Source organism: Anser anser (assembly GCF_964211835.1).
Source record: "Anser anser genome assembly, chromosome: 19".
Lineage (NCBI taxonomy): Eukaryota > Metazoa > Chordata > Aves > Anseriformes > Anatidae > Anser > Anser anser.
Window position 1 is genome coordinate 6,656,892 of NC_139740.1, and position 23,287 is coordinate 6,680,178.

Genomic DNA, 23,287 nt, shown 5'->3' on the forward strand with positions numbered 1-23,287 from the left:
ACGGGAGGAGGGTTGGCAGCTCTGTATATACAGGGAAGCAAGGAGCTGGAAGATTGATGTGGGACACAGCTGTAGCCCCTAGGAGGAAAACCTGACCTTAGTCCTGGGTAAAGGTCAAGTGTCCTCATTCCCTGCCCTGGGGACACCTCTGTGTGTGAAGCTCCTCCGTGAGCCCCCCTCCTGCAGGGCAGGGATGGCGGGAGCACGAGGCAGGGAATGGCAAACTTAAAAGTGGTGCTGGCTGTCCCTGAGTGCCATACGGATTTGGGGGGTTGAAGAGCATGCAGGGGCAGGAACGAGGGCCAGGTCTGGCAGAGCAGGGGGGGAGGATGCGGCTGTGGAAGATGCAGCTCTGGGATGAGGAGCAGTGAAGGAAGAAACAGAAACTTTCTGGACAAACCGAGCGTGTTCACTCCTCTGATGCTCCGGGCACGTGGGTGAGATCTAGGACATGGTGTTCTTCGCTCTAAGCCTTGATTGTGGGGGGTTTACGGATATTTTTGTCATTTCTGCAGAGTGTTCTTAACTTGCCCTGAAGGCAGGGAGCCTGGGGGCAGGAAGCGAACCAGGTGCTGTGGGCTGCTGGGCCAAAGCTGCTCAGCTCTGGGGCAGGTAGAGGAGAGGTGTGAACTCTCGTAAGGACGCAAGAGAAAAACATCAAGACAAAGGCAAGCAAATTCTTTAGCGAGGTGTGCAAAAATGAATCAGAATACCCAGAAGTTTTACTGGGTCATACTGGGTGGGGTGGAGGAAGAGAGCTGTGATACCCTCTGAGGAGGTAACAGCTATACTAGTAGCACCTGGATTATTTCACGGTTGTACTTGTGTTATTACAGGTAGTCTGATGGGGAGGGAGTTTGAGTTCTTGTGAGCAGAGACAGAAGCTTTTATTGATGATTTCTGCTCTTAGAACACTTCACGGCAAGGTTAAACATCTGCATCAGAGTTCAGCTTTACCATCACTAGCACAGGAGCCATGAACAGTTTGTAGGGATGTCTTCGGAGCTTCCCTTGTATAATTGCAGCACAGGTAGAGGACACAGGGCTCTCTTTGTACTTGCCAGACAGAGCCCAGGCCCCTAAACATGGGAATTGTGCTGCCTTTAATATACCCTAGAATGCTGGTTTTAATTCTTCTCAGCTGGACAGCAAAAATGACAACTACTGGAAAAAAAAAAAAAGGAAAAAAAACCACACAGGTTTCTTAGGTCAGGCCCTTCAGGACCAGGAGTTGCGTGTTCTTTGAATGAGCGTTTTTTGTTGCAAAAGGTACCACTGGATGGAGAACAGTGGGTTAGGAGAGGGGGAGAGCCGGTGTTCAGATAGCTTGAGCTCAGCACAGCAATAAGCTGTGGCTGCACGTGGAGAGGAGGCTGCTGAGATGTGTGCCGCTGAGCTGCGCCTTTCCTCCTTCTCGCTTCTGGCTCTGGGCTGCTGGCACCGGGGTGGCTGCTTTGCCCCGGCTGTTCCGTGCCCTCCTGCCTGCCATCTGGAGATGACCTTGTTTGAATTTCTCGGAGGCATGCAGGGGTGGGTTTGTTTGTGTTTCCCTCTAAGCCGATACCTGGCAGTCACGTGGAGCTGAGCAGGTGGCACACGGCGTGTTGTCCCATTCCAAGGAGCTCTTGGTTTCGTGGCAAAATCGGGGCTTATTAACACAACCCGGAGGGCCTCCTGTTGGCTCTGTTTGATGGGGAATGTCGGGGTGTTTCCAGGAGGCTCTGTGCTCGTAGGGCTGCAGGGATGTGCGGGCTCTGGAGGCATCAGCCGTGCGGGTCTGCTGGGAGCGAGCAGGCTGCTGCAAGGCATGCAGCACGGGGTCAGGCTTCCTGGCTCTTCTTGTAGCTGCTCTGTCCTGGTTTCTTACACAGGAGGGAAGCCTGAGCGTGTGGTAGGACCCCAGGCAGACAGTCTGATTAAGTGCAACAGGCTCTGGAAGCAGAGCTGCTCTGCCTGGCACCTGGTGGCTTTTCACGTTGAGGATCCAGTGCATGGCATTGGAGGTTTGCAGAGGGAGCAGCTCGAATTCGCAGCTTCTGCAAGGTGAATTTCTGCTCCTGGGGCAGAGGAAGCCAGCCTGGATGCTGCCAGCCCTCTCTCACAGGGCTCTGACAGCCTCCCGCACCTCGATTTGCAGTCGGCTCCATCCCACCTCCCTGCAAGCACCTGTTTGGAGAACTTGTCACCCTCAGCTATTTCTGTAGCTGCCGCTGATAAAATCTGGTGATTCAGCCCACACAAGATCTGAATCTTTCCTAGGAACCTCCTGCAGCCACTGGCTTGAGGGCATCAAGGATGTGGGTTAGACTTCTGTGCTGGTCCTTGCTGAATTGCACCGCATCCTATTTGGGTGGGTTTTGTGCATTTCCGGTGCATTGGGATTTATTTGAATATTCTAATTTTCTAACGTACTCGCATTTCATCCTAGCATGGGATCATCTTTGTCTTTTATAACACTGTATTCCACATTTCAGATGGTTTATGAATGATGCATCCATCCTTAGGTCAAAGCACAGCTGAGAAATCAGGTTTTGGGTTAAAAACTGCCTTAGCAAAGTCCCTCAGAGTATCCTGGAGGCATCCAAACCCTATTGCCTGTAGATTGTGGGCAAAATAAGCCTATGAACCAAAGAAAGACCTGTGTTTTGGGTGCTCAACAGCTTCAGCTGCTTTTCAAATTGTGTCATAATCTTTGTGAGATTAAACACTGGTTCAGCTGGTTTTTGTTTGTTTTTAATTCCCTCACTTATGGAATAAGCTGGCGGTGGCAGATGCCCAGCGCCCTGGAGGTTGCACACAGGGCACTTGGGGCCCAAGTGGTGACAGGTCCCCCTGGAGGGGAGGGATGTGGCCGTTCCTTATGGTCCCCTGGAGCATGAGGCTTCACCAGCACGGGCCGTGCTCCCTGCTTGTCCCTGGAGCAGAGCCCTGCGGAGGGCCTGGAGCACTGCGAATAAGCATCGCCTTTCCCCAGTGCTCCCAAAGCCTTCCCGAGCGTCCGGGAGAGGCACCTCACAGATTGTCTGTGTAGGAAATGCGGTTATGGCCACCTCGCTGCTGAGGAAAATGAGCTACGGAGAAAGAAGTTGTTTCATTCAGTTAGTGAGGCCAGCTTAGGGCATAATCAGATATCCTGCCTCTGCTCCTTGTCTAATGACTGTCAGATAACCCAAGGGGTGATTATTACTGTAAATTTAAGTCCCAAGTCTTTCATACATTGATCATAAAGCTCAAAAAGAGGCAATCTGCTATATTACAGGGGACTGAGGCTGGGAAAAGTCCGAGGTTGAATTTAATTTTGCCTAAGTTCATCCATCTAAAAGCAGCTCTGGATCAGAGCCGGTCCCTGCAGACTCTCCCCAGCCGGGGGCTGTGGGGCTGACCACCCTATCTTCCATCTCCATCTCGGGGTGGAGGTGGATCAGCAGCTGCAGTGCCTGTTTCTGCTCTGTGAAGGGTGTCTGGGGCTCTTGCTCAAATGTTATGTCTATAAATGCTCAGGCAGGTGCTGCCTGGGGCTCCAAGCATCTTCGGCAGAGAGAGGAATCAAACCCAGGCCTGCTCAGACTTCTGGTTGTCATCCTACAGAGCAGGCATCCTTCCTTCGCAGGGCTAAAGCACGTGGCTACTGCTTGGCAGCCGTGCAGGAGGTGGCTGCTTTGTGCCGCGCGTGGCAGCATCCCTCTGGGCTGGGGCTGGTCCCGGTCCCATTCACCTGGCCGAGGCACGGCTGTGCCACGTTAAGGAGAGGTCCCGAGTCTCAGAACTGGTAAATCTGTTTAGTCTGTGCCAGTGAACAGCACTTTCTGGCTCCAGAAGTGTTCACGAAGAGGTGCTTTTGTGGAGAGGAAGAGGGATGCCAGCAGGAAACTGGCTGAGACACCACAGAAACATTTTCTGCCTGTGATCTCAGCCCCTGGAGATAAGGCTGGAATTCCAGCCCCCCCAGAGCATCCACCTCTGGTCGATCCCGCGGTTAGGACTGCCCGGGGATGCTGGTGATGCTCCCCCAGGGGAAGCCAAGGGCTGGGGCAGAGTTGGGCTTGGAGGTCTTGGAGTCATCTCCAGAGACATCAGAAGGGTGAGGCTTGTGGAAAGCCAGCTTGCCTAATAAACTCTGGCAGTGGTTTACTGGTCAGTGGTGGTGATCTGAGCCTCCAGGTGGGGAAAAGCCTTCCAGGTGTGGCCAGCAGCAACCTGTGTGTGCCATGCCCATGGCATGAGGCAGATGGGCATCATCATCCAGCCCTCACTGCCACACTGCCCAGAGCCCAGGGGAGCTCTGAATTATAATCCCCTGCCTTTCAGTTCTTCTCACATGCTTCATCCCACCGCTGGTTAGGCAAAGGAGATGAAAACGAAGTAAATCTTCCCATCCCTGGAGATGAAGTGGGTTCAGACTGGATTGCTATTCACTTGGCTCCCTTCAGACTAATAACCTGCACCTCCTCTCCAACCCAAAATGCCTGGAAATGGTTCAAAATGATCTGTTGCAGGTCACACACAGCCCATTTCATTGCATGTGCTGCAGGTCCATGCATTTTGCTGTGCTGGGGGCCTCTGCGTGATGAGGGGGCTTGGCATACGTCTGTGCCACCTAAATAGCAGCAACTGCGTCTTTTTGCTGAGTATTTTCATAGTGGAGGCTGAAAGTTTGTATCTTCGTAGTGAGTGACTTGTGGAAGGAATTTGGGATTCTGCCTCGACCTCTGCTGCCTGGCTCCATTACACCGAGCGGGCCGTGTACAATGCTGCCTTTCAGGCAGACCTACAGAATAGGCTTTGTGTCTCTGTGCGGGCCCTCTTCTATCAGAGAAAAGCTTCCTCAGAGGTTGCAGGCAGTGCTCGGTGCTTCGAAATGGTTTCCACCTGTGCCAGGAGTGATTTCACCCTGCCTTTCACCAGGGTTGAGCCGTGCCCAGGTGCCAGGTGCTTTACCCTTCCCTCCCAGAGCCGGCTCCTTGCTGTCAGCCGCAGGAACCCCTTAGAGAAAGGAGCTGCACGGGGTCTGCTCATGGCCTAGAAGGACAGCATGCCGTCAGGGTGATATTGTGGGGGGCTCCTAAAACTGGGGTGCATTTATCTGAGCCCCCCTCTGTGCTTTTCCCTGGGCCTCTCTGCAGAGCCGACGGCTAGGAGAGCCTAGTTCTGTGTTGGGCCTAGACTTACTTACGCCCTGACAAAGCTTTAACAGGATAAGCTAATAAGATATTAACACAGAGGTTGTTTCCGTGTCTTGTTTTCGATCAATAAAAGTCTGAAGTTAGTGCTCTCGTGCTGGGGGTGTGCTTTACTCAGCAGGACACGACAGATGTGGGGCTCCGTACGGGCGATGGGCGCTCCCCAGAACCCAGCCCCTCTGCGAGAGCCTTTAAACATGTTTTGTATGAGGGCTGGGGGAGGTGGGAGCTCGCAGGAAATCCAACCTCACCGCTGAGGCCTCCCAGACACAGCCCCTAGTGCTCGCGTAGCTGCCTTGGGGGCTGCGGTCTGTCTCTCTGCGGGTCTGTCGGACTTGGAAGAGGGAACTGGAAATGCAGCATCGGTGTTTTGGGGATGTTCGGGCCCTCTCAAGATAGAGATGGAGTCACACTACTGTTCGTAAAGGCACTTTTGCAAACTCTGGTGTAAGCTGATCTGCAGCATTAGGCACTCAAATACTTCCTAAGAATTGGCTGAAGTCCTCTTCTATTCCAATTTCCCTGCTACAGCCACTATTAAATATAATTGTAAGATACAAGGGAAAACATTCAAAGAATGTTACTAGCTTATGAAATTGGATTGCCTTGGCTACTTCTGGGCAGATTTTATAGGGGGGAAAAAACTCAATTATATGGATCTAGGGCCTCATGGTAGTCTCAAATTGTAACTTCCCTTCTTCCCTGATATTTAAGGGCAGTGGACATTGCTTCTGGAAGCTATAGATAGTGCCTGAGTCATCCCTTACAGTACAGCTAAAATGTAAAAACATTAAATAATATATCCTTCCTGCTCCTATAAGCAGAGGAAAGTGTTTGACACTTCATTTTAAAAGCAGAGAAAAGGATACGTGGAGGAGGAGAGTTACGTGCGCCAAGCCATGGCAGCAGCGGAGGGTTCCTGGCTCCTGGCCGTGCTGGTGGCTTGTTCCTGCAGCCGAGCTGGTCCTCCCCGGCCATCCTCCGGGTCTTCTTCCTGGGGCAGCTGCTTTTCAAACCAGCAGAGCGTCAGGATGCTGCTGGGGTTGTTGTTAAAGACAGGTGAAAGAACGGGGGTGTTTGTCCCAAGGGGGCAGCTGCGATCTGAGCTGAAGTTTCTTATGCGGGGCTACCAAGGGAGCTGGTTTCTGGGCTGCAGTTTGGGTGTAGGGTTTTCTGGCTTCCAGGCAGTTCTGTGTAATAGCAGCAGATCACGGGGCTCCTACTGAAGTGATCCAGATGGCTGAGTGTGTGCTCAGGCTGCTGTAAGGGATGCTTTGCTGAATCAGCTCCAGGTGGAACCCACGGCACGTTGGGGTGGGTGTTTGATGCGGAGAGAAAAGTGACCAGAGTTTGCTTGCGCTCTTACAGCTTTTCCCACCTTACTTATTCTCAAGCATGTGGCCAGACAGTTGAGAATGGTGACCCTGTGTACCTGTCTGAGGCTCTGGCTAGGGAGGAGTGGGATTTAGTGACTGTGGTCACTTGGCTGTTCCTTCACCTGCCCGTTGCCTTTGACTGGGCATTACACAGCGGCAGCGGAGCACCTCTCAGACCCGGTGGAAGAAAAGGTGCTTGGGCACAGGCCTGGAGTGGGACTTGGGCTTGTGTGTTTGTATCTAAGCAAAATCCCTGGCTGAGTTTCTCCCAGTGTCTCCAGAGGCAGATACTGGTCTGAAGACCTAATTGGTGAAGGCTGCCCCTTATTTCCTCCGGCTGTGAAGGAGCAGTTGCTCATTTAGGGTGGGCAATCTGCAGGGCTGCTCCTGGAGTCCTGCTGGCCGAGCACCCCGACTGGTCACCCTGGCTCAGGAGAACCCTTCACCTCCGTCCTTTGCTGGCGGCAGCACTTTGGTCAGTGAGCCGCTGCCTCTTTGTTCCTGCCTTTTCTCCCTTATGCACTCCCATCGTTCTGGGAAAAATCAACATTTGCTTTTCAGAGCGTGGCAAACAGAAGGGGTCTGTACTACATCCCGGTGGCAGCCTCGGGCTTGCAGGGCTCCGATGATAAATCCAGGGATGCTTGTTGCAGGGGAACCCTCTGGAGTAGTAGTTAGGGACCTGTGTGTGTCTAAAATAAGAGCAGGAAAGCAGTGTGTGCAGCAGGAAAATAAAATTTACGTTGGTGTTGCAAGAAGGTGGCAAGAAATGGATTTAAAATCTTAAATAAGGATGATTTCTTCCCTCCCTCACAAAAAAATAACACATTGCACAGCTTTATCACACTAAGGAGCAATGTTAGAGCACAGCAGAGAGCCGGATGCAGGGGTGGGAAGCTTGCACCAGTTTTCCTGCGTGGCCAGAGCGTTGCAGGCCTGCGGGGAGGAGAGCAGCGGGGTGTCTTGGTGCGAGTATTCGATCCATATGGAAATACCACACTGCAGTTTTAAAATTCCTTTCCCATCTTTTAAATCTGACAGTGTTTTTCTCCAACTAATCAATGGCTATTGCCAGATGAACCTGGGAAAGTCCGGGGCACGCATGAGTCTGGCTGCTGTAAACGTTTGGGATTTTTTGGAACGCGAGGGGAAAGGGGTGAGCAGCGATCATTTGTTTCATTCTCTGTTTGCTTAGTGCTTTGCATGCTAAACCTTCTCCCTCATCCATTCAGGCACTCGGGTACTCTTGTGCTATTAAAGGTAATCATTAACTAACACATTTTTAGCTTGCAGAAGCTCTTGCGGCAGCTGGTTAATGTAAGAGGTTGATTATTTCCTTCTTTGAGCAAGGCCACAGCGTGGACGAGTTGCGGTGCCTTCCCCCTCTCCCGTCTGCTGGGAGGCAGCAGGTCCTGCACAAATACAGGGACCAGGCCCAAGCTGCTCTGTGGTGGCTGAGCAGGCTCTGAGATAGCCTGGCAAATCCCACTCATTTAGCAAAAAGGCCACGGGGACACTACGGTACTTCTTAGGTGCTGCTGCTTCCCTCTCTTGGGTTTCGGAAGGTAAAGACTGCTTGCAGATGAGGAAAGTGGGTGAAGACAGGTTGAATTTAGAGGGACATCATCTCTTTGGAAATGTGGTTAACTTGAACAGTGAACTGGAAGTGATTTTAGACTTGACAGTAGATACAAGGTCTTTTCCCAGTCAGCCTGGCTTCACAAGAACAGTTGTTTGTTCCTTTATACTCTTTTTCTTTCATCCTGCTGCTATACAAAAGAATTGCATAAACCAGCAAAACCGCCAGCATGTATACAGACCCACTTTTCCCGGTCCCTTCCAATCTGTGTGGATGCTTGCGTTATAAACACACATTTGTACAAATCCTCGGATATGTCAGCGTGGTGACGTGGCATCCTTTCTGCTGCCCCGTCAGATTACTGAAACGCTCCAACCAGACGGATCACAGATGATGACTAACAGGCTTTTTCATAAGAAAAACTGCTTGTGCTAATTTTTTTGTGCTTTCATGGTTGGCCAGCATATCTCTCAATGGCTATCAGCTGTCTAGGGCTTTGTGGACAGTAAACAGCAGACCGTGACAACCAGCGGTGAAATGCTTGTGATATTTCTGTCGATTGAGTACCTGAGGATTGAGTTTGCTCACCTAAGAACAAATTCCCAGGGGCGAGGATGGTTCCTGCACTATTTGAAGGCTGTTTTAGGTATTGAGCACCCTACCAAAGCAGCTGGGGTTGTTCCAGCGTTTCGGTCTTGACACAGAGGTTGAATGTCTCTGACAAACCAAACCTTCAGTTCGAGCGTGATCAGCCGGCCGTGACTCAGGATGTCTGGGTACAAACGCGTGATGTGGGTTTGTGGGTCAGGCAAGGCCACTTTAACTGAGCTTCTCTGGCCTCGAGTTCTGTGGCTGTGTTAATTGATTTCCTGAGAGTTGCTGCAGTTGGGTTTAAAAGCTTGAACCAAAGCCTAAATGCGATGGAAGGTGGAAGTGGCGGCCCCCCGCCATCTCACGACCGAATGCCAGGCCAGGCCCTTTCCCCGTTTAGCCCTTTGCTGTGTCCAGCAGCCCAGTTGTTGGCTGGGGGAAACTATTTGAACTTTGGGGGAAAAAAAACAAGGCTTAACTTCCGCTGTCTCTTATCATTAGCACAAGCTTTTGGGGCATTTTATTAGTGTGAGAATGCACTTGGCACCTGCCAGAAGCGTAACGTGGGAGGAATGTCTGCGTTTTGTTCATGACAATTTTCCTGAGGTTTCCTTGAGGGCTCTCTGATCCAGCCTTGGGGCGTTTTTTTCCTACGTGTGAACCTGTGGCTCTGCTTGTGTTAACGGTGCTGTGCTGATGGGCAGAGCTGTCCGGCGCCCGCAGATGTGAGCGAGCTGGTGATGGTGCAGGGCGAGGTGCGGAGCTGCTTGCGGTGCCCGCGGGGCAGTAGCTGCATTGATCCCTCCCGAGTCGGTCACCCGTGCCCCTTGGGAACAGCCGAGGCAGCCTCCACCCCTGTGAAAAGCTCAGTTTGCTGCCAGAGATATTCGATCCAGAACGGAGCCGTGCACATGGGTTGAAGTTTTTGTCTAGCTGTGTTCAGCTTCTTTGGAAAGAGTCTCCATTACACAGAAACGAGAAAAGTGTCTTTATTCTTTGGTGCATGTTTCTGATTAGTGCTGGAAATAGGCATGAATTTTTTCCCTTTTTTTTTTTTTTTAAACATACTCCTTTTGAGGTTAATGTTGCAAGTGGATTTCAAGTTAATAAAAGTGAAGCTGTAATTGTGTGGTTCGCTGGAGTTGGGCTTGAAGCAATAGAGAGTTTTTCCTGCTCTGCAAGCAGGCGCCTTTCCCTCGCAGTCCCCAGCTGCCTCCAGTGACCCCGTGGCTCTGCGAGCGCTGACTGCAGGGCTCTGTCTCTGAAGGTGAATCCCAATTTTGGTGTTACAAAATGTGCAGCTCAGTCTCCAGCACCCGGTCTGATGCGTCGGAGAAGCCACCACTGGTTGTGCACTGCGGATTGAGCCCCGGGTGGGCTCTCCTCCCTCTGCTCAGAGCTCCAGTACTGATGAAGACTTCTCCAGTCATTTATCTAAGGAGCTTTTAGAGCTTGTCCGTGTGGAGCAGGACGGGATGCAGCTGCTGGTGATGGCAGTTCTCTTGCTAACTTGGCAGTACCTGCGATGGAGATAAGATGAGGGAGGATTCACACTGTATGGTGCTGAACAGATGATCCTGAGAGTATTGTGACAGATATGCAGATCCCAAAAGGGAGTGGAAAGCTTTTGCAGCAGTCCATCTGGATACCTGTGCCAGCTGTGCATCCTCTGCAGGGCAAGCGTGACGTCCTTGGCGCCATGTCCTCCCCAGCAGGCAGTGGAGGAGAGAGCGGAGGGCAGGGTGGGTTAGAGGAGATGGGGCTGGGGGCTGCTGCTGGAGAGAGACGAGTCTAAAATGCCGTCTTCTGCTCCAAAACTGCTTGTGCTGTGGACACCACCCAGGTGTTGTTCCGCTGGGGGTCTCCCAACCCCAACTCCTCTGTTGGTGGGGCCTGGGGAGGGCTCTGTGGCTTGGCCCGGACCCATACACCCCAGGAGGGAGCTTGGGTGGCTGTGGGAGGGCGCTGGTCTTGGATGGAGACATCTCCAGTGCTGTCTGGACACCCTGCTGTGCTCATGCTGAAGAAGGAAGCTGAATTCTCTGACCTCAGACCCACCAGTAACTACATTTAATGGAAGCAAAGGTCGTGCTGGCTGCTCGGATGAGCTGGTGCCACTTTGCTGACTCCAGCAGCGTGGGACGACTCCTGCTGGTTTTGGCCCATCCTATTCCACCACGACCCTTGCTTGGTTTGGGTTCCTTTGTTTGTTTGTTTTTTGTTTTTACTGGAATGTGTAGAGAGCGAGTTCCTGGGCTACATCTTCCATTGTTTGTCCTCACCCCGTGGTTTCTCTTCATAATGGAAATTGCTCGTTTGTTCTTTGATTTCTACATGGTATGAGTGTAGTGGCATGAACTACTCACTCACTGCGAGGCGAAAATAGATTTCAAGCGGCCTGTCTTGTTACCAGTGCATGTGCATGCAGAAAGTTTGGGATTTACCATGCAAAAAGTCTGATTTGTTTTGGAGAATGTACACGCTGCCTGTATTGCAGTTGAACATCTCTGGCACGTCTAACATCTTGTTAGTGCTAGCTTCAGATTCAGCCAAGCCAACTGGAAAAGGCGCGCTGCAGTAAGGATAGATTTCCCAGACACACCGGCTTCGGTCTCCCTGCTGCCCTGCGCCGCGTCTGCACGCCCTGCGTGGGGGCAAGTATCTACGAAATGCTCCCATCTCAGTGCTGGAATGCTGTACGTCCACGGCGTGTTATATTCCAGAATTGTAGGGGTTGGAAGGGACCTCAAAGAGATCTTTGGGTCCAACCCCCCTCCCAAAGCAGGTTCCCTAGAGCCTTTGGTGCTGCTGCTCTCCTCGGGTGCCATGTGGGCCCAGCCTGCGGATCTGGAGGGAATTAGTCCTCAGTTATGGAATGTGAAAAAGTATTGCTCGGCCAGCGAGCCGAGGTGAGGCTAAGCTCTGTGAAAGTTATAATTCTGTGCTGCTGTGACACATCCGCCGGGTTGAATGAGCTGTTCTTGGATCGACCTATTTTAGCTGCTGGACTCTTCCAGTTCGAAGTCATTCTGCTGGGGTGCGGGGAAGCATTCCAAATTTCAACCAAATAAAGCACATTTCATTATGTTTCTTAGGCCAGTGAGCCTCAATAAATTTATAGGATGGCCCGAGGGCACTTGAACAGCGTTGAGAGGGAGGGCTCATAGACGCTATGTCTGGGGTGGAAACCTTTGATTTTTGGTTCGCAGCCCCACAGCCGAAAACTGGGGCTCAGCCTGCTGTGTCCACGCTATAAATAGAGGTAACCCCGGAATGCTGTCAGCACGCCACATTGCTGGCTTCCTGGCAGCGTGTTCAGAGCAGCATATTTTTAGCTATTGCTTTCTCATTTTTTTTTGACAGATCTTCTCTTCTGCCTTGCCGGCCTGCCAGCTTTCCCTGCTGTGTATCTGCTTTCCAGGACTGAGCCCGGATCCTCCCTCGGTGGCGGGGCAGCGTGGCACCACGGGTAGCAGGCTGGGCTGGGACCCCGCGGCACTGCCTCCCCTTTCCAGATTCACTCTTAAGGTGTTGGACAACCTGGATGAATTGGTGGTTTGCTCCTTATTTCCCCTTCTGTTGAAAGGGGATTAACAGCATTACTGTGGGTTATTGTGTGACCCAGGGGTTGGAGCAGCAGCCGTCAGAAAAACTTCCTTCTACTCCTGCCTCCAATACAAGTCGGTTTCTTGCCCACCTTTTCGGTGACCAATTTAAAAAGCTTGCAAATGGTATTTGCAGATCCCCAGAGAAAACCTGCGAGACAGGGCAGATAAGCAAACCTCTCAGAAATGTTTGCATAAAAGTACACGCTCAGCCAGTCGTGCATGGATGCTCCGACGGCCGGGCTGCCTTGGACGCTCCAAATCGTATGTGTGTTTTTCCACTGGAGTTGTTGCTAAAGGGAATAAAGCCTATTTCCTATGTGCGGTCCTGTCCAAGCTTGTAAGCTCCTCGCTCTGCTTCCACCCTGCTTTCCCGCAGTCTGAATGAAGTCTTTGAACATAAAAGGATGTATTTAACTAGCTCAGCATGGCTGCATATCTGCGTTGTTCAGCGTGCCACCCATAAGGGACCTTTTCCTCCTTTTTTTTTCAGCAATTATGAAAGCCAGGTTTCAGTGCCGCACCTTGCCTGCACGCAGAGCAGAGGTGTTGGTTCCCTGCAAGGAGCTGAGCCAGGACTCGAGCTCTCCTGCAGCCCGTCTGAAGAAGTGGCATTTAAAGCCCTGCTGGGCACGGGAAACGTGCCCTGTCATCCTTGCCAGAGCAACAGGCATTTAGGAGGAGGAAATAATTGAGAAAAAATGAGGCACTGTGTTTAAAAGAAACAAAAATATGATGCTGGTTAAAATGTTTAATGCTGATTATAGTGCACGAGCACATGGAAATTTCAGCCCTTCTCTCAGCGTAATGGAAGCTGCGGGCTGAGGGATGTGCGCAGCAGCAGAGCGCTCTGTGGCAGTGCAGGTGAAGCTCTCGGGAGGATGGCCTGGGTGTTTGCAGCACAGCTGGATGGCCCCAGATGGGTTTCTGGCTGGTGGGGGCCAGGACCTGCTGGCAGGGTGCAGAGCTGGGTGGGGGAACGGCTCCGGGCGGTGCTGGCCGGGGCTCCCTGCGGCCAGGCAGCTCCGCCGCTCCCTGGGACCAGCCCTGCGGTTCAGCCGCCTGGCTTCGTAGGCACAGAGGCTTTTTATATTAAAAAAGGAAAGGGAGAGAGAAAATGCACCCACGTATGCATATATACAAGCAGAGGCTTCTAAGCGTGAGACATTTTTTCCATGTTGAGTTGCCAGGCAGCACTTTTCCCTTCCCTCCCTCCCTCCATAGCGGGCTCGCTGGTATGAAAGTTTTCCTGCCTTTTATATTTTTTTTTTCGTCTTTTGTGTATGATGCAAATTCCTACAGCTGACAAGGTTTGTAAGGCTGTGGCTGTGTCAGATATCACAGTTTCGGGATGTTTTGCAGCTTATAATGGTGCTGCTTTATTCCTTTTGCTTACTGTCCAACAGATCTGGTGGATGTTGAGAAGAGAGGATATTTGTTCAAAGTCTATCACTTGTAATTATATAACACCGCCTAACAAATCTGGAAGTCTCTCACCTGTTGGCAGAGTAGATATCCCAGTTGACAGTCTTGGTGTGTGCTCTGGCAGGCTTTGTGCTGATTCTTTTCCTGTCTACTTCTATTGTGCAAAATAAAAAAAAAAAAAAGGGGGAAGCTGAGGCACTGATCGGGTTACAGTTTCTGCAGATGGCTAAGCTGTAATCAAAGGCTTGTTGCCATGAATTTTTGTTCTTGCTGATTTTTTTTGGCCCACCAGGGGGATGACTGTTGTGGCCATCACCACGTCACCAAAAAGCTGCTGGGAGTGCAGAGAAAGTGAGTGAGTTGCTGATGGATTAGAAATGATGCTGTAGCTGCATGCCCTTCCGTCTTGTGTGAAGCGAGGAAACAGTCACAGGTTGATCTTGGGAGGTTTAGGTTTGGCATTTGGAAGAATTTCTCCATGGAGAGGGTGGCCAAGTCTTGGAACATGCTGCCCAGGGAGGTGGTGGAGTTCCCATCCCCAAAGGCATTTAAGAGACATGTGGATGTGGCTCTGAGGAACATGGTTTAGCGATGGGACTCGGCAGGTCCAGGTGATGGTTGGACTCGGTGATCCTGAAGGTCATTGCCAACCTGAGTGATCCTGTTGTGATTCTGTGAGCCTGGGAGACCGGCAGGCATGCAGGCGTTACCTATTTCAGACAGCAATTGCTATGGGAATGAAGGAGACAGGTCTGTCTGCTTTTTGTCTTTCAAAGTAATGTGTGACGAAGGGTAAGCTAAGCTTTCCGCACGATCTTTCTCCAGCACAATGCATGTGAATTAACCATCTGCTACCCCAGTGAACACAAAGAAAACATTTGAGTTGAAAAAAGACTTAGCAAAATTAGCCCGACATCTGGATCGCTGTATTCTGGCTTAGCATCTGCCTGCAACAAGTGATGCATCAGGTGTTTCGGCCAGTCCTGTCCCACAGCAGGGTTCTCAGAGGCGGTGCCTTCCCAGGATGCCAGCTACATCCAAGGGGACCTAAAAAGGGGCTTATAAAAAAAGATGGAGAGCAACTTTTTGCTCGGGCAGATAATGATAGGACAACGGGGGATGGTTTTAAACTAAAAGAGGGAAGTAGTAGAGTAGATATAAGGAGGAAATTCTTCACTCATGGGGTGGTGAGGCACTGGAACAGGTTGCCCAGAGCAGCTGTGGATGCCCCATCCCTGAGGTGTTCATTTTTATGACATTTATTACATGCAACATTCCTTCCCTCGCAGATTGCTTAGGAGATTCCCAACAGAATACGTGCCTTACCAGATGTAGTCGTAGCGTGGAGATTGCTCCACATATGCTCTCCACATGAACTCCCTTAGCCCATGCAAACCTTCTTCTTGCTTTAGGAATCACCCGGACTTCCAGTGGGAGACTGCGGAGACTCAGTGACCAGACGAGTCCAAGTAAGTTACGTGAATCTTTCCTTGTGAATCTTCCTCATCCAATAAAAACAAACAACGATAACAAAACAGGCTGGGAGAATGCAAGAGGTGATTCCAGAAAGCACATCTCCTGCCTCCTGTGCATTGAATGCTGGCTGCTAATAGATGCAGAGCTCTCTGCTGCAGGGAGAGAGCAGCATGTGTAGAAAAGAGAACAGTATATATAAAATAACTGAAAAGAGAGAGCAATATAAAATAAAAGATTAATTACTTACTGAATAATGATCCAGTGAGAATAATTAGAAAGCCCTATCTCAGTCCAAGGGGTCTGACACCAGGTAGCAGAAAGCAGGAATGGCCTCAGGTTGAAATATAGCTTTAGCAATTAGTGGCTCTCTCTTGCTCTCCTTAGCTATTATTTTTTATTGGATGTGGAGATTTATGGATTATGTGTGCTTGTGACTAATTTACACTCCTAATTGCAGTTTAATGTTTCTGAGGCTGTTTCTGATTCAGAAGGAAGCAAGTGGGAGGGTTCCTGTCTCAAAGAAGGTGTTTCCCAGCCTCTGGAAAGCAGCAGTCTCAGTGCTTGGGGTACCTGAGACCATTTGCTGTGTTGTTCATGTGCGTGACACTACTGGGAGCGCTCAGGCACACAGACAGGTCCCTGATGCTGGCCTGCATTGGCCTGACCTGTTTTATCCCCTGCGAGCAGAAAATTTCCCTCTTATCTAAAGCACAAAACAGGAAACTGAGACAGCCCAGTTCTAGGCTTTTCCTTTTGCTGGCCCTTTTTGCTGGCTCTGCTAGTCCCTCTGATGGACTTGTGCTGCTCCATGGTCCAAGCCCCTGCGGGAAGCATCTGGCTCTGGAGTCGCGGTCCCCTGTACACCATGGATGTTCATCTTTCTTTTGGTGCAGCTGATATCTTCCTTCACGTTTCCTTACATGAGATGTACGACCTCCCCTTCGGCATTGCCTCTTCGCTTTCTCTGGGATGCTGACGGTCACCTCTGCTGCTTGCTGTACCCCGAGAGCCCCACTTGCCTCCTCAGCACCCTGTGCTGGCCACGTTTGGTTCAGGGCTTCCACCCGCTCCTGTTCCCTTGGTCTCTGTCACTCACAGTCGCTCCCTCTGGGCTCTGTTTGCTATTTCAATTCATCTTCTCAGCCCTCATATCCTGTCTCAGCTCCCAGATGTACTTATCAAAACAGTCATTGTCAGCTTTTCCCTCTGTGCTGGGGGGGGGAAAAGCCACCCTCGGGAAGCCTTTCTGGAGCGGTGACTTCAGCATTTTGCTGTATCGAGGCATGAGCACATGCGGCATGGGGATTAGTCACAGACATCTGGTCAAGGGTGCACTTAAACACTCGGGAAGCTGTGACACTGCCTGCCTGGCCTTCATCAAAAGCTAGTGATAAGCGCAGGGGCAGGTATTCCGGATATGGCCCAGGCAAGGTGACAGGGGACGTCGTGCGCCGTGACACGATCCTGCTGCTGGGACACTCGCTGCTCCGGATCAGGAGCCTCGCAGTTGTCTCCTGCAGAGGTCTCCTACCTGGGTGTTGTGATGTATGGGTGATAGGATGTAAATACGGTCAGAGCAGGCCTTTGTGCCACAAACCAATATCAAATGGCTGGAGAAATGCGTTGCGTGGAGTCGCAGCGCTGGTCTGGGCGCTGCCGCCCCGCGCTCAGCCCGGGAGCAGGGAACTGAGCTGCTCTTCAAAGCTGCCGCTCCAAAACTTGGCCGCCGGTGCAGAAGCTGCTGGTTCTGAACTGAATCGCGTGTTTATCTCCTGCATGTGCAAAAACAAAACTGCCGTCGCAGCCCTCGCATCGTGTGTTTTCGTATACATATGTCCAAGGACAGAAAGGGGATTTGGTACCGCTCCAAAGGCAACTGGAGTGTGGAGAATCTAAATTGAAAGACACAGCACATTTGTTCAAGCCTGTTTTCTTTAGGCTCTAATTATATACTTTTCCACTTTTCTGGTGAGAGACCTTTTAAATTTTAATGTATTTTTTTTTTCAAGTTAAAATCAAATGAGCAACTCAGTGCTCCGGTTTACACTGCAGTAAATATTTATGGCTCCGTATAACTGCAGCTCAGTTTCCCCTTGTTTCGGATCCAAATGTTCTCCTCTGCACATCTGGCCCTGCACCCAGAAGTTTTTATTCTTGTGAAAGATAAATTGGGACTGGGATGACTGAGCAGTGGCTGTAAATGAAGCGTCACAGAAGGGGGGGGTTGTTTTGGGCTCCTTGCCACCCTAAACAAAGAAAGGGATGACATGCATTTCCACAGCCACTGACTCTTGGGCTCTAGATAGCTCCACAGTCATCCGCAGACCACGTTTAGCCCTGGGACACGCAGTGACATTAGGATGCTGGATCTGGCCTTGACTTCTTCTGGGAACCCTATTATGTGACTCCTCTTGGTTTTTCTCGTCCCCGGTTGTGTGGCACTGGCATCCAGCGTAGCTCAGAGAGCAGCAATTCTGGGACTTGGGAGTTTTTGTTTTTGTTTTGTGCGGGCCTGCTGGGCAGTCCTGGGAAAGCCGCTGTGCTGGGACCCGTCTGGGCTTCTTGTGGGTCCGTGGAGAGAGCTGGGGGCTGTCAGAAAGCATCCCAGAACACCTATTGGAGGTTGGGAAGTGTAAGGTTCTTGAAGGAACCCATATCCTCATAGATTACAGGGGAGTGTAACTTGTTTAGGTAGCTACATTCAGGAGTATGGGAATCCTGTGCTTTGTCTCAGTTTTTTTTCTTTTGCTGCAAAAGTGGAGTCAACCTCCTGAGAACTGTGCTGGGGAGGAGACGCCAGGATAAGACGGTGTTTGAGTGCCTCAAGCTTGTAGTGGGGACTCTGGCTGCTATGTGAAGAGATGCCGTGGTCACTGGTCCTTCTGCCCTACAGATCTGCCGCGGGCTGGGGTGATGCTGGCCATGGGGTCCTGGCTCCCCCCGGCAGCAGTGGGGCTGGAGGGGCCCCGGCACGAGAGCCAGGGCAGGGGAATTTGGGGTTTGGCACCGGCACCGCTCGGTTAAGGCACACAACACTGCCCTTGGGAGCGTTTTGTGAGTGATTTGGAGGCTCTGTTCAATGCATGGCTGGAAACAGGCAGTGAGAGGAGTGGGAAGCCTTTCCTAAAAGGCTCTGCTGTGGTTTGGGATTTTGGCCCCTAAAATGCCACCGTCACCTGATTTTTGGTAGCTTAGGGTAATATTTTTGCAAGGCTAAGAGCGGTGTGTTAGGGAAGTTACTCCCACCTCATTTTCCTACAACTGTACCTGACGAGTTTGAAGGAGAGAAATATTTGCTGACACTTGCCATCCGGAGCAGGGCTGCGTTCCCGAGCAGGCCAGAAAACAGCCCCAGAGCGGTTGGAGTGGAAGAAATCGGCATCGTGTTCCTCCTGGGCAGCCAGCTGCGCTCCGGACTTTGATTTGCTTCCAGACTTACAGGTCGGGCTTTGCTAAGAGGAAGGACCTCCTCTTGCAGGGGCAACACAGGAAGGTCCAAAAAAAAAGGTAGAATTTACTGATTTAACTAAAACAGCGTGTCTCTCCGAAGGTAAAGTCAGCTTGGGGCGGGAGGAGGATGCCTTCCCCTTGTGCTACGGCACAACTGCTGCCGCGCCGCTGCTGTTTCGGGGTCAGGTGCTTTGTTGGTGAGAAACCCCGCAGGGCCGGCAGGGGAACAGGTGCCTCTGCTTTTCCCCGCGCCGGCTTTTGTCTCGCTGCAAGGCCGCCCGGAGCCGAGCGGGGCAGGGGCAGGCTGCCAGGGCCAGCTGCAGCGGGGCAGGCACAGCGCTCCCAGCCAGGGGCGTCGGGGCGCGAGCGGCCGCACTTCTGCATCCTCAGCAGTTGGCCGGACATCAACCGCAGCTTGTCTCGGTGCTTGTTGGAAGCACAGGGTATAATTTAGAGAGGCGTAAAGCTCCAGGCCAGCTATCTGGGTTGCATTACAAAGGGGCGCTCGCTGATGTCATGAAACCCTTCATCAGAGCGGTTTGTCTCATGGTGTTTAAATATTTCTGCTGGGTATAAAGCCTGGAGGCAGTCCCGTGCCAGGCCGTGTGTTTTTTGGGTCAGCTCGGGCCCCTTGTCCACCCTTTAGGTTGGCGGTGGTAGACAGCAGCCTCAGTGGGTGGGCAAGCAGGGTCCCGGGGCCACGGGACGTGAGCGAAAAGTTTCTGGTCACGGTGTGAGCCTGTGCCTTGTCCTGGGGGTGGTGGCACCACGCTGCAGAGGGCCCCAGGACGTCCCCGCAGGGGCTGGTAGCTGCTGCTTGTGGCTGGTGGTGTCAAGCCCAATTACAGCTCTGTGTTCAGGGCTGTGGAATTAAACCAGGATGAAGAACTCCCTTGCTAATGACACTGATCCTTGTGGAAAGGCTCTGGCAGTGCCAGGGGAAAGCAATGCTTCCTCCGTTGTCTGTCAGCCAGGGACAGTGTGTGTGAGCGGGCTCTGCAGTGGGAAGCTGTGTGTCCTGGGGGTGGGTGCACGGCTGTGGGCACAGCTTAAATAGGAGCGTCCCAAACTAGTGAACCCTGCTGAAGTCAGATGTCGCAGAGATGTACCCAGTTCATGCAGTGAGTTGAAGGTAATCACGGCAATAGCTCCTGCTGTTTCCATCTTTCAGCTCAGTCCCTTGGCCTGAGGCTTTCTCCTCTCTTTATGCTTGGAGTCTGCAAGAGAGCAGCTTTAGAAGGGGGTTATGTCAGGTTGCAGGTGAACCAGAATAGCGGAAATAAATGTCCAAAGCCACGGTCTCAATAGACAAACATAGGTAGTTACATAAGCTAATTCAGAGTGCTATAAAAGCCATTAGGTCTTTTGATTTTTTTTCCCCAGGGAAACACTGCCAGGACTGTCAGGTATCTCCTGCAGCTCACACGTGGGCACCCCCACTACGCAGCACAGCCCTCTGTGTATAATCGTGGCATCTGAGTGAGCCGAGTGTGGGAGCCCCTCCTGTAAACCTTTGTCCTGACCTTCAGACAATCCTAACCTTTACTGAATCCCGCTTTAGTTTCCTCTTGGCACACCGGGATCCAGGCTGGGAGCGCAGCACTGGTGCTGCAGCTGGAAGCTGGGGGCACGCACGGCATCCCGGCGCTGCTGCTTCTCCCAGCCTGCGCCTTTCTCCTTGGCAGAGCTGCAGAAGGGTTAACTCGAGGCTTGTGGCCTGCGGCCTGGTTGCTTTGGATGTGTCCCTAGATGAGGTCATACAGATTTCTTCGGGCAGCCTCTATTCCCCTTTGTTTTAAGCACCACACTGGTCACACCAGCTGCGCGGGTCTCCGTGCCAAAGAGCGTCCCCATGCACATGCACCGCTTGCTCTCCTCGGGCTCCCAAGTGACAAGCCCTCGTTTGACACGTGTCCTCCCGGCCTTCCTCATCCAGAGGCGAAGCAGCAGAAGGTGAAGCCTGGTCACTTTAGAGTCCTTTCTGCCGTGGGGCAGCTCCAGGAGCGTGGCTCCTGGTTCAGGTGCTGGGTTTCCTGCACGGACACAAGCACTGTGCTTGCATAACGCAGGCACGTGGACTCGGAGCTGCCTGGGATGGTCCTGTGGGGGTGCCACGTGCTTCGAGTGGAGATGTGCATTAGTTACAGTGAATGAGGGAGCCAGGCTCTTGTGTGCAAGCTAAGAAGTTAAGGAGTAGTGATAGGTGCCCTGGGCCTGCTTGCTGTAGAGGGGATGTGCTGAGCACTGGCTTGTCATCCTCTTCCTTTACAAGATCTGTGAATCATCTCCAGCCTTGTGTGTTGTGATGGTCTGAGTTAGTCCCTGAAGGCTGCTGGACAGGTGAGCAGGCAGATTGCTTGGCTTTCGTCCTGCAGCACCTGGCACCGGGGGCTCTGGTGGGAGGAAAAGGGAGGTGGTAGCGATATAAATCAGCAGGTGAGGAATGACTGCAGAGTTGTTGCTCTGTAATGTCTGGGGGACACAAAACAGCTTCAGCTGCTGGCTGTGTTTTAGGGTATTCATCTTCCTCACTGTAGCTGTTGCTGAGTGCTGACAAGCCCCGTAGTGCTCTCCTGAGGACAGGAGAGGCAGAAGTGCAGCGTGCACCTGCTGCTGGGCTGTCCCTGGGGAGGGTACCGATGGCCCCTGGACCAGGTGTCCCTGGAGGGACCTCCCAGGGCCCTTTCAGGAGATGCTCACAGCAGCTGCGGCAGGTAGGAGCTGGGGGAGCAGCGAAACAACACAGAAATACGGCTTTGTCTGATTCGCTTCATATGTTTCATCCCGTTGTGAAGGATGGAGGAATAACAGCCCGATCCTCTAGAGCAGGACGCAGAGCAGTAAGTTTGCTGTCACCTCTGCTGGCCCCAGCATGGGTCCTACGAGGTGCACGGCTGCCCTGGGACGTTGCTGACCCGAGGTGCCACGCTGAGCCCATGGGGGAAGCTGATGAGGCAGCGAGGAGCCCTCCGGGGGCTGGAGGGAGCCAAAGGTGCTGCTTCCAGCCAAGGTGTGGGGTGTGGAGCAGGGCACCCCTGCTCGTAGGAGGAAGGAGCACCCTGGTGTGCCTGGGCCTGGTTTGGGTGCGCTAACTCCCGTGGTGCTGGTTACCTAAGCAGCTGCGTGCGGTCACATTTCTCTCCGTCGGCTACGTGCGTCTCCCCATGGCGTTTGTTTTCCTCGTCCCTTTTGTTGCTGAAACGTCAGTTTGCAAATTGCTCTTGGGCACGTTGGCAGAGCTGCTCAGCTTTCCCTCTTCCCCTCAAAGCCTGGCGGCCCACACCACGTGGGCACGGCGGCGAGGTCCCGAGCCCCGGCTGCACACCACAGGCATGCTCTGAGCCGGCGCGTCCAGCGGTGTCTGGCGTTTACCAAAACCCCTAATTGCACCTTGGGCAGGGAGCACCGATTTACTCCTGGCTATATTTATCTTGTGCCCAGGACTGCAAAAAGGATGGGAGCGCAGCCTTTCCTGCCCGTCCCCGCAGTGACAGGACTGTGTCTGCCAGGCAGCTCTGCAGCCGGATAAAGCGCTGTAGGTGTTTGGGGCCGAGCTGCAAAACGTGAGGTCTCCCTGCCAAAATTTGGTAGCCATGAAAGCAATGCACGAGGTCCAAGGAAAGCACCAGTAGCGAAAGGCATTCCTGATTGATTGGCTCCATGGAGCAGCCCCTCCTTGGCTTCAGTTTCTTGTAACTGACTCTCTGATCCAAAGCAGGTTATGGTGTGCAGGTCCCCGGGCTGCTAGGGGAGCTGGAGGCACCGTGGTGTGGCGGGTGAACCCTGGGCGAGCTGCTCGGGGGGTGCTGGAGGGGAGCAGGGTGCGGTGCAGCCTGGGCACTGCCTGCTGAAGTAAGCCCAGAAATAAGAAAGGCAGCTCCTGAAGGTGCGTGCAGGTCTTGATGCAGTCTGTCTTAATTTATTCTGCCTGCTTAAGAGCCCCTCTTAAACCCCCTTAAAGGCTTCATTTGCTCCGATGGCTCCTTCTGCCAGGCGGAATCTGTTACAGCTGCCCAGGAGGCTGCCGGGTGCGGAGCAAATGACCGTCTCTCAAAAGAGGAGCAAATACAGCGATACTGTTGGGAATCACCGCAGCCCTGCAGGAGCCCCCTGCTTTTGTGGGGTCCCCGAGCAGTGAGCTGGGGCAGGGCGGCTGGCGAGAGGGCTCCGGGGCCAGGCTGGGAGAGTCAGGGCTGGAGAGAGGCAGTGGAGGGCCCTGGAAGAGTTAAGGTTTATCTGGGAGGGTGCGAGCCCGGTTCCTCCTGCCTTGCCTTTCATTCTGCGCTGCCAGCTGCTATTAATACTTCAGCACATGAGTGTTAAAGCGCGAGCAGAAAGCCCGGGGAGGATATGCTAGGGATTTCCGGCAGTTTGAGGCTTGCAGGCAGACAGAGAGGTTGGGAGCCAGCAGAGGAGAGCCCGAAGAGGGGCTCTTAAAGACACACTGCTCCCGGCACGGATGGGATGGGATGGGATGGGATGGGATGGGATGGGATGGGATGGGATGGGATGGGATGGGATGGGATGGGATGGGATGGGATGGGGGAGATGTGTGTGCAGGGGCTCGGGGCAGGAGCCCGAGGATGTGCTGTGCTGCTGCCACCA

At 52.6% G+C, this 23,287-nt stretch overlaps 1 protein-coding gene across 4 annotated transcripts in view; it reads left to right on the forward strand.

The window, feature by feature from the left end:
* Window positions 1-23,287, forward strand: part of SEPTIN9 (septin 9) — a 129,511-nt gene that overhangs the window by 10,156 nt on the left and 96,068 nt on the right. The window contains exons 2-3 of one of the 4 annotated variants that reach the window (XM_083804824.1): window positions 12,090-12,254; window positions 15,169-15,225. The exons of 1 other annotated variant lie outside the window; for it this stretch is intronic. Coding sequence is in view for 2 of the 3 variants with exons in the window: in XM_083804817.1 (XP_083660943.1) it covers window positions 14,053-14,107; window positions 15,169-15,225 (112 nt within the window). In the remaining variant the exon portion in view is untranslated. Of the gene's footprint in view, window positions 1-12,089; window positions 12,255-14,037; window positions 14,108-15,168; window positions 15,226-23,287 lie in introns of those variants that run through there. 2 more of the 4 variants (XM_083804817.1, XM_083804819.1) reach the window with 2 other exon arrangements.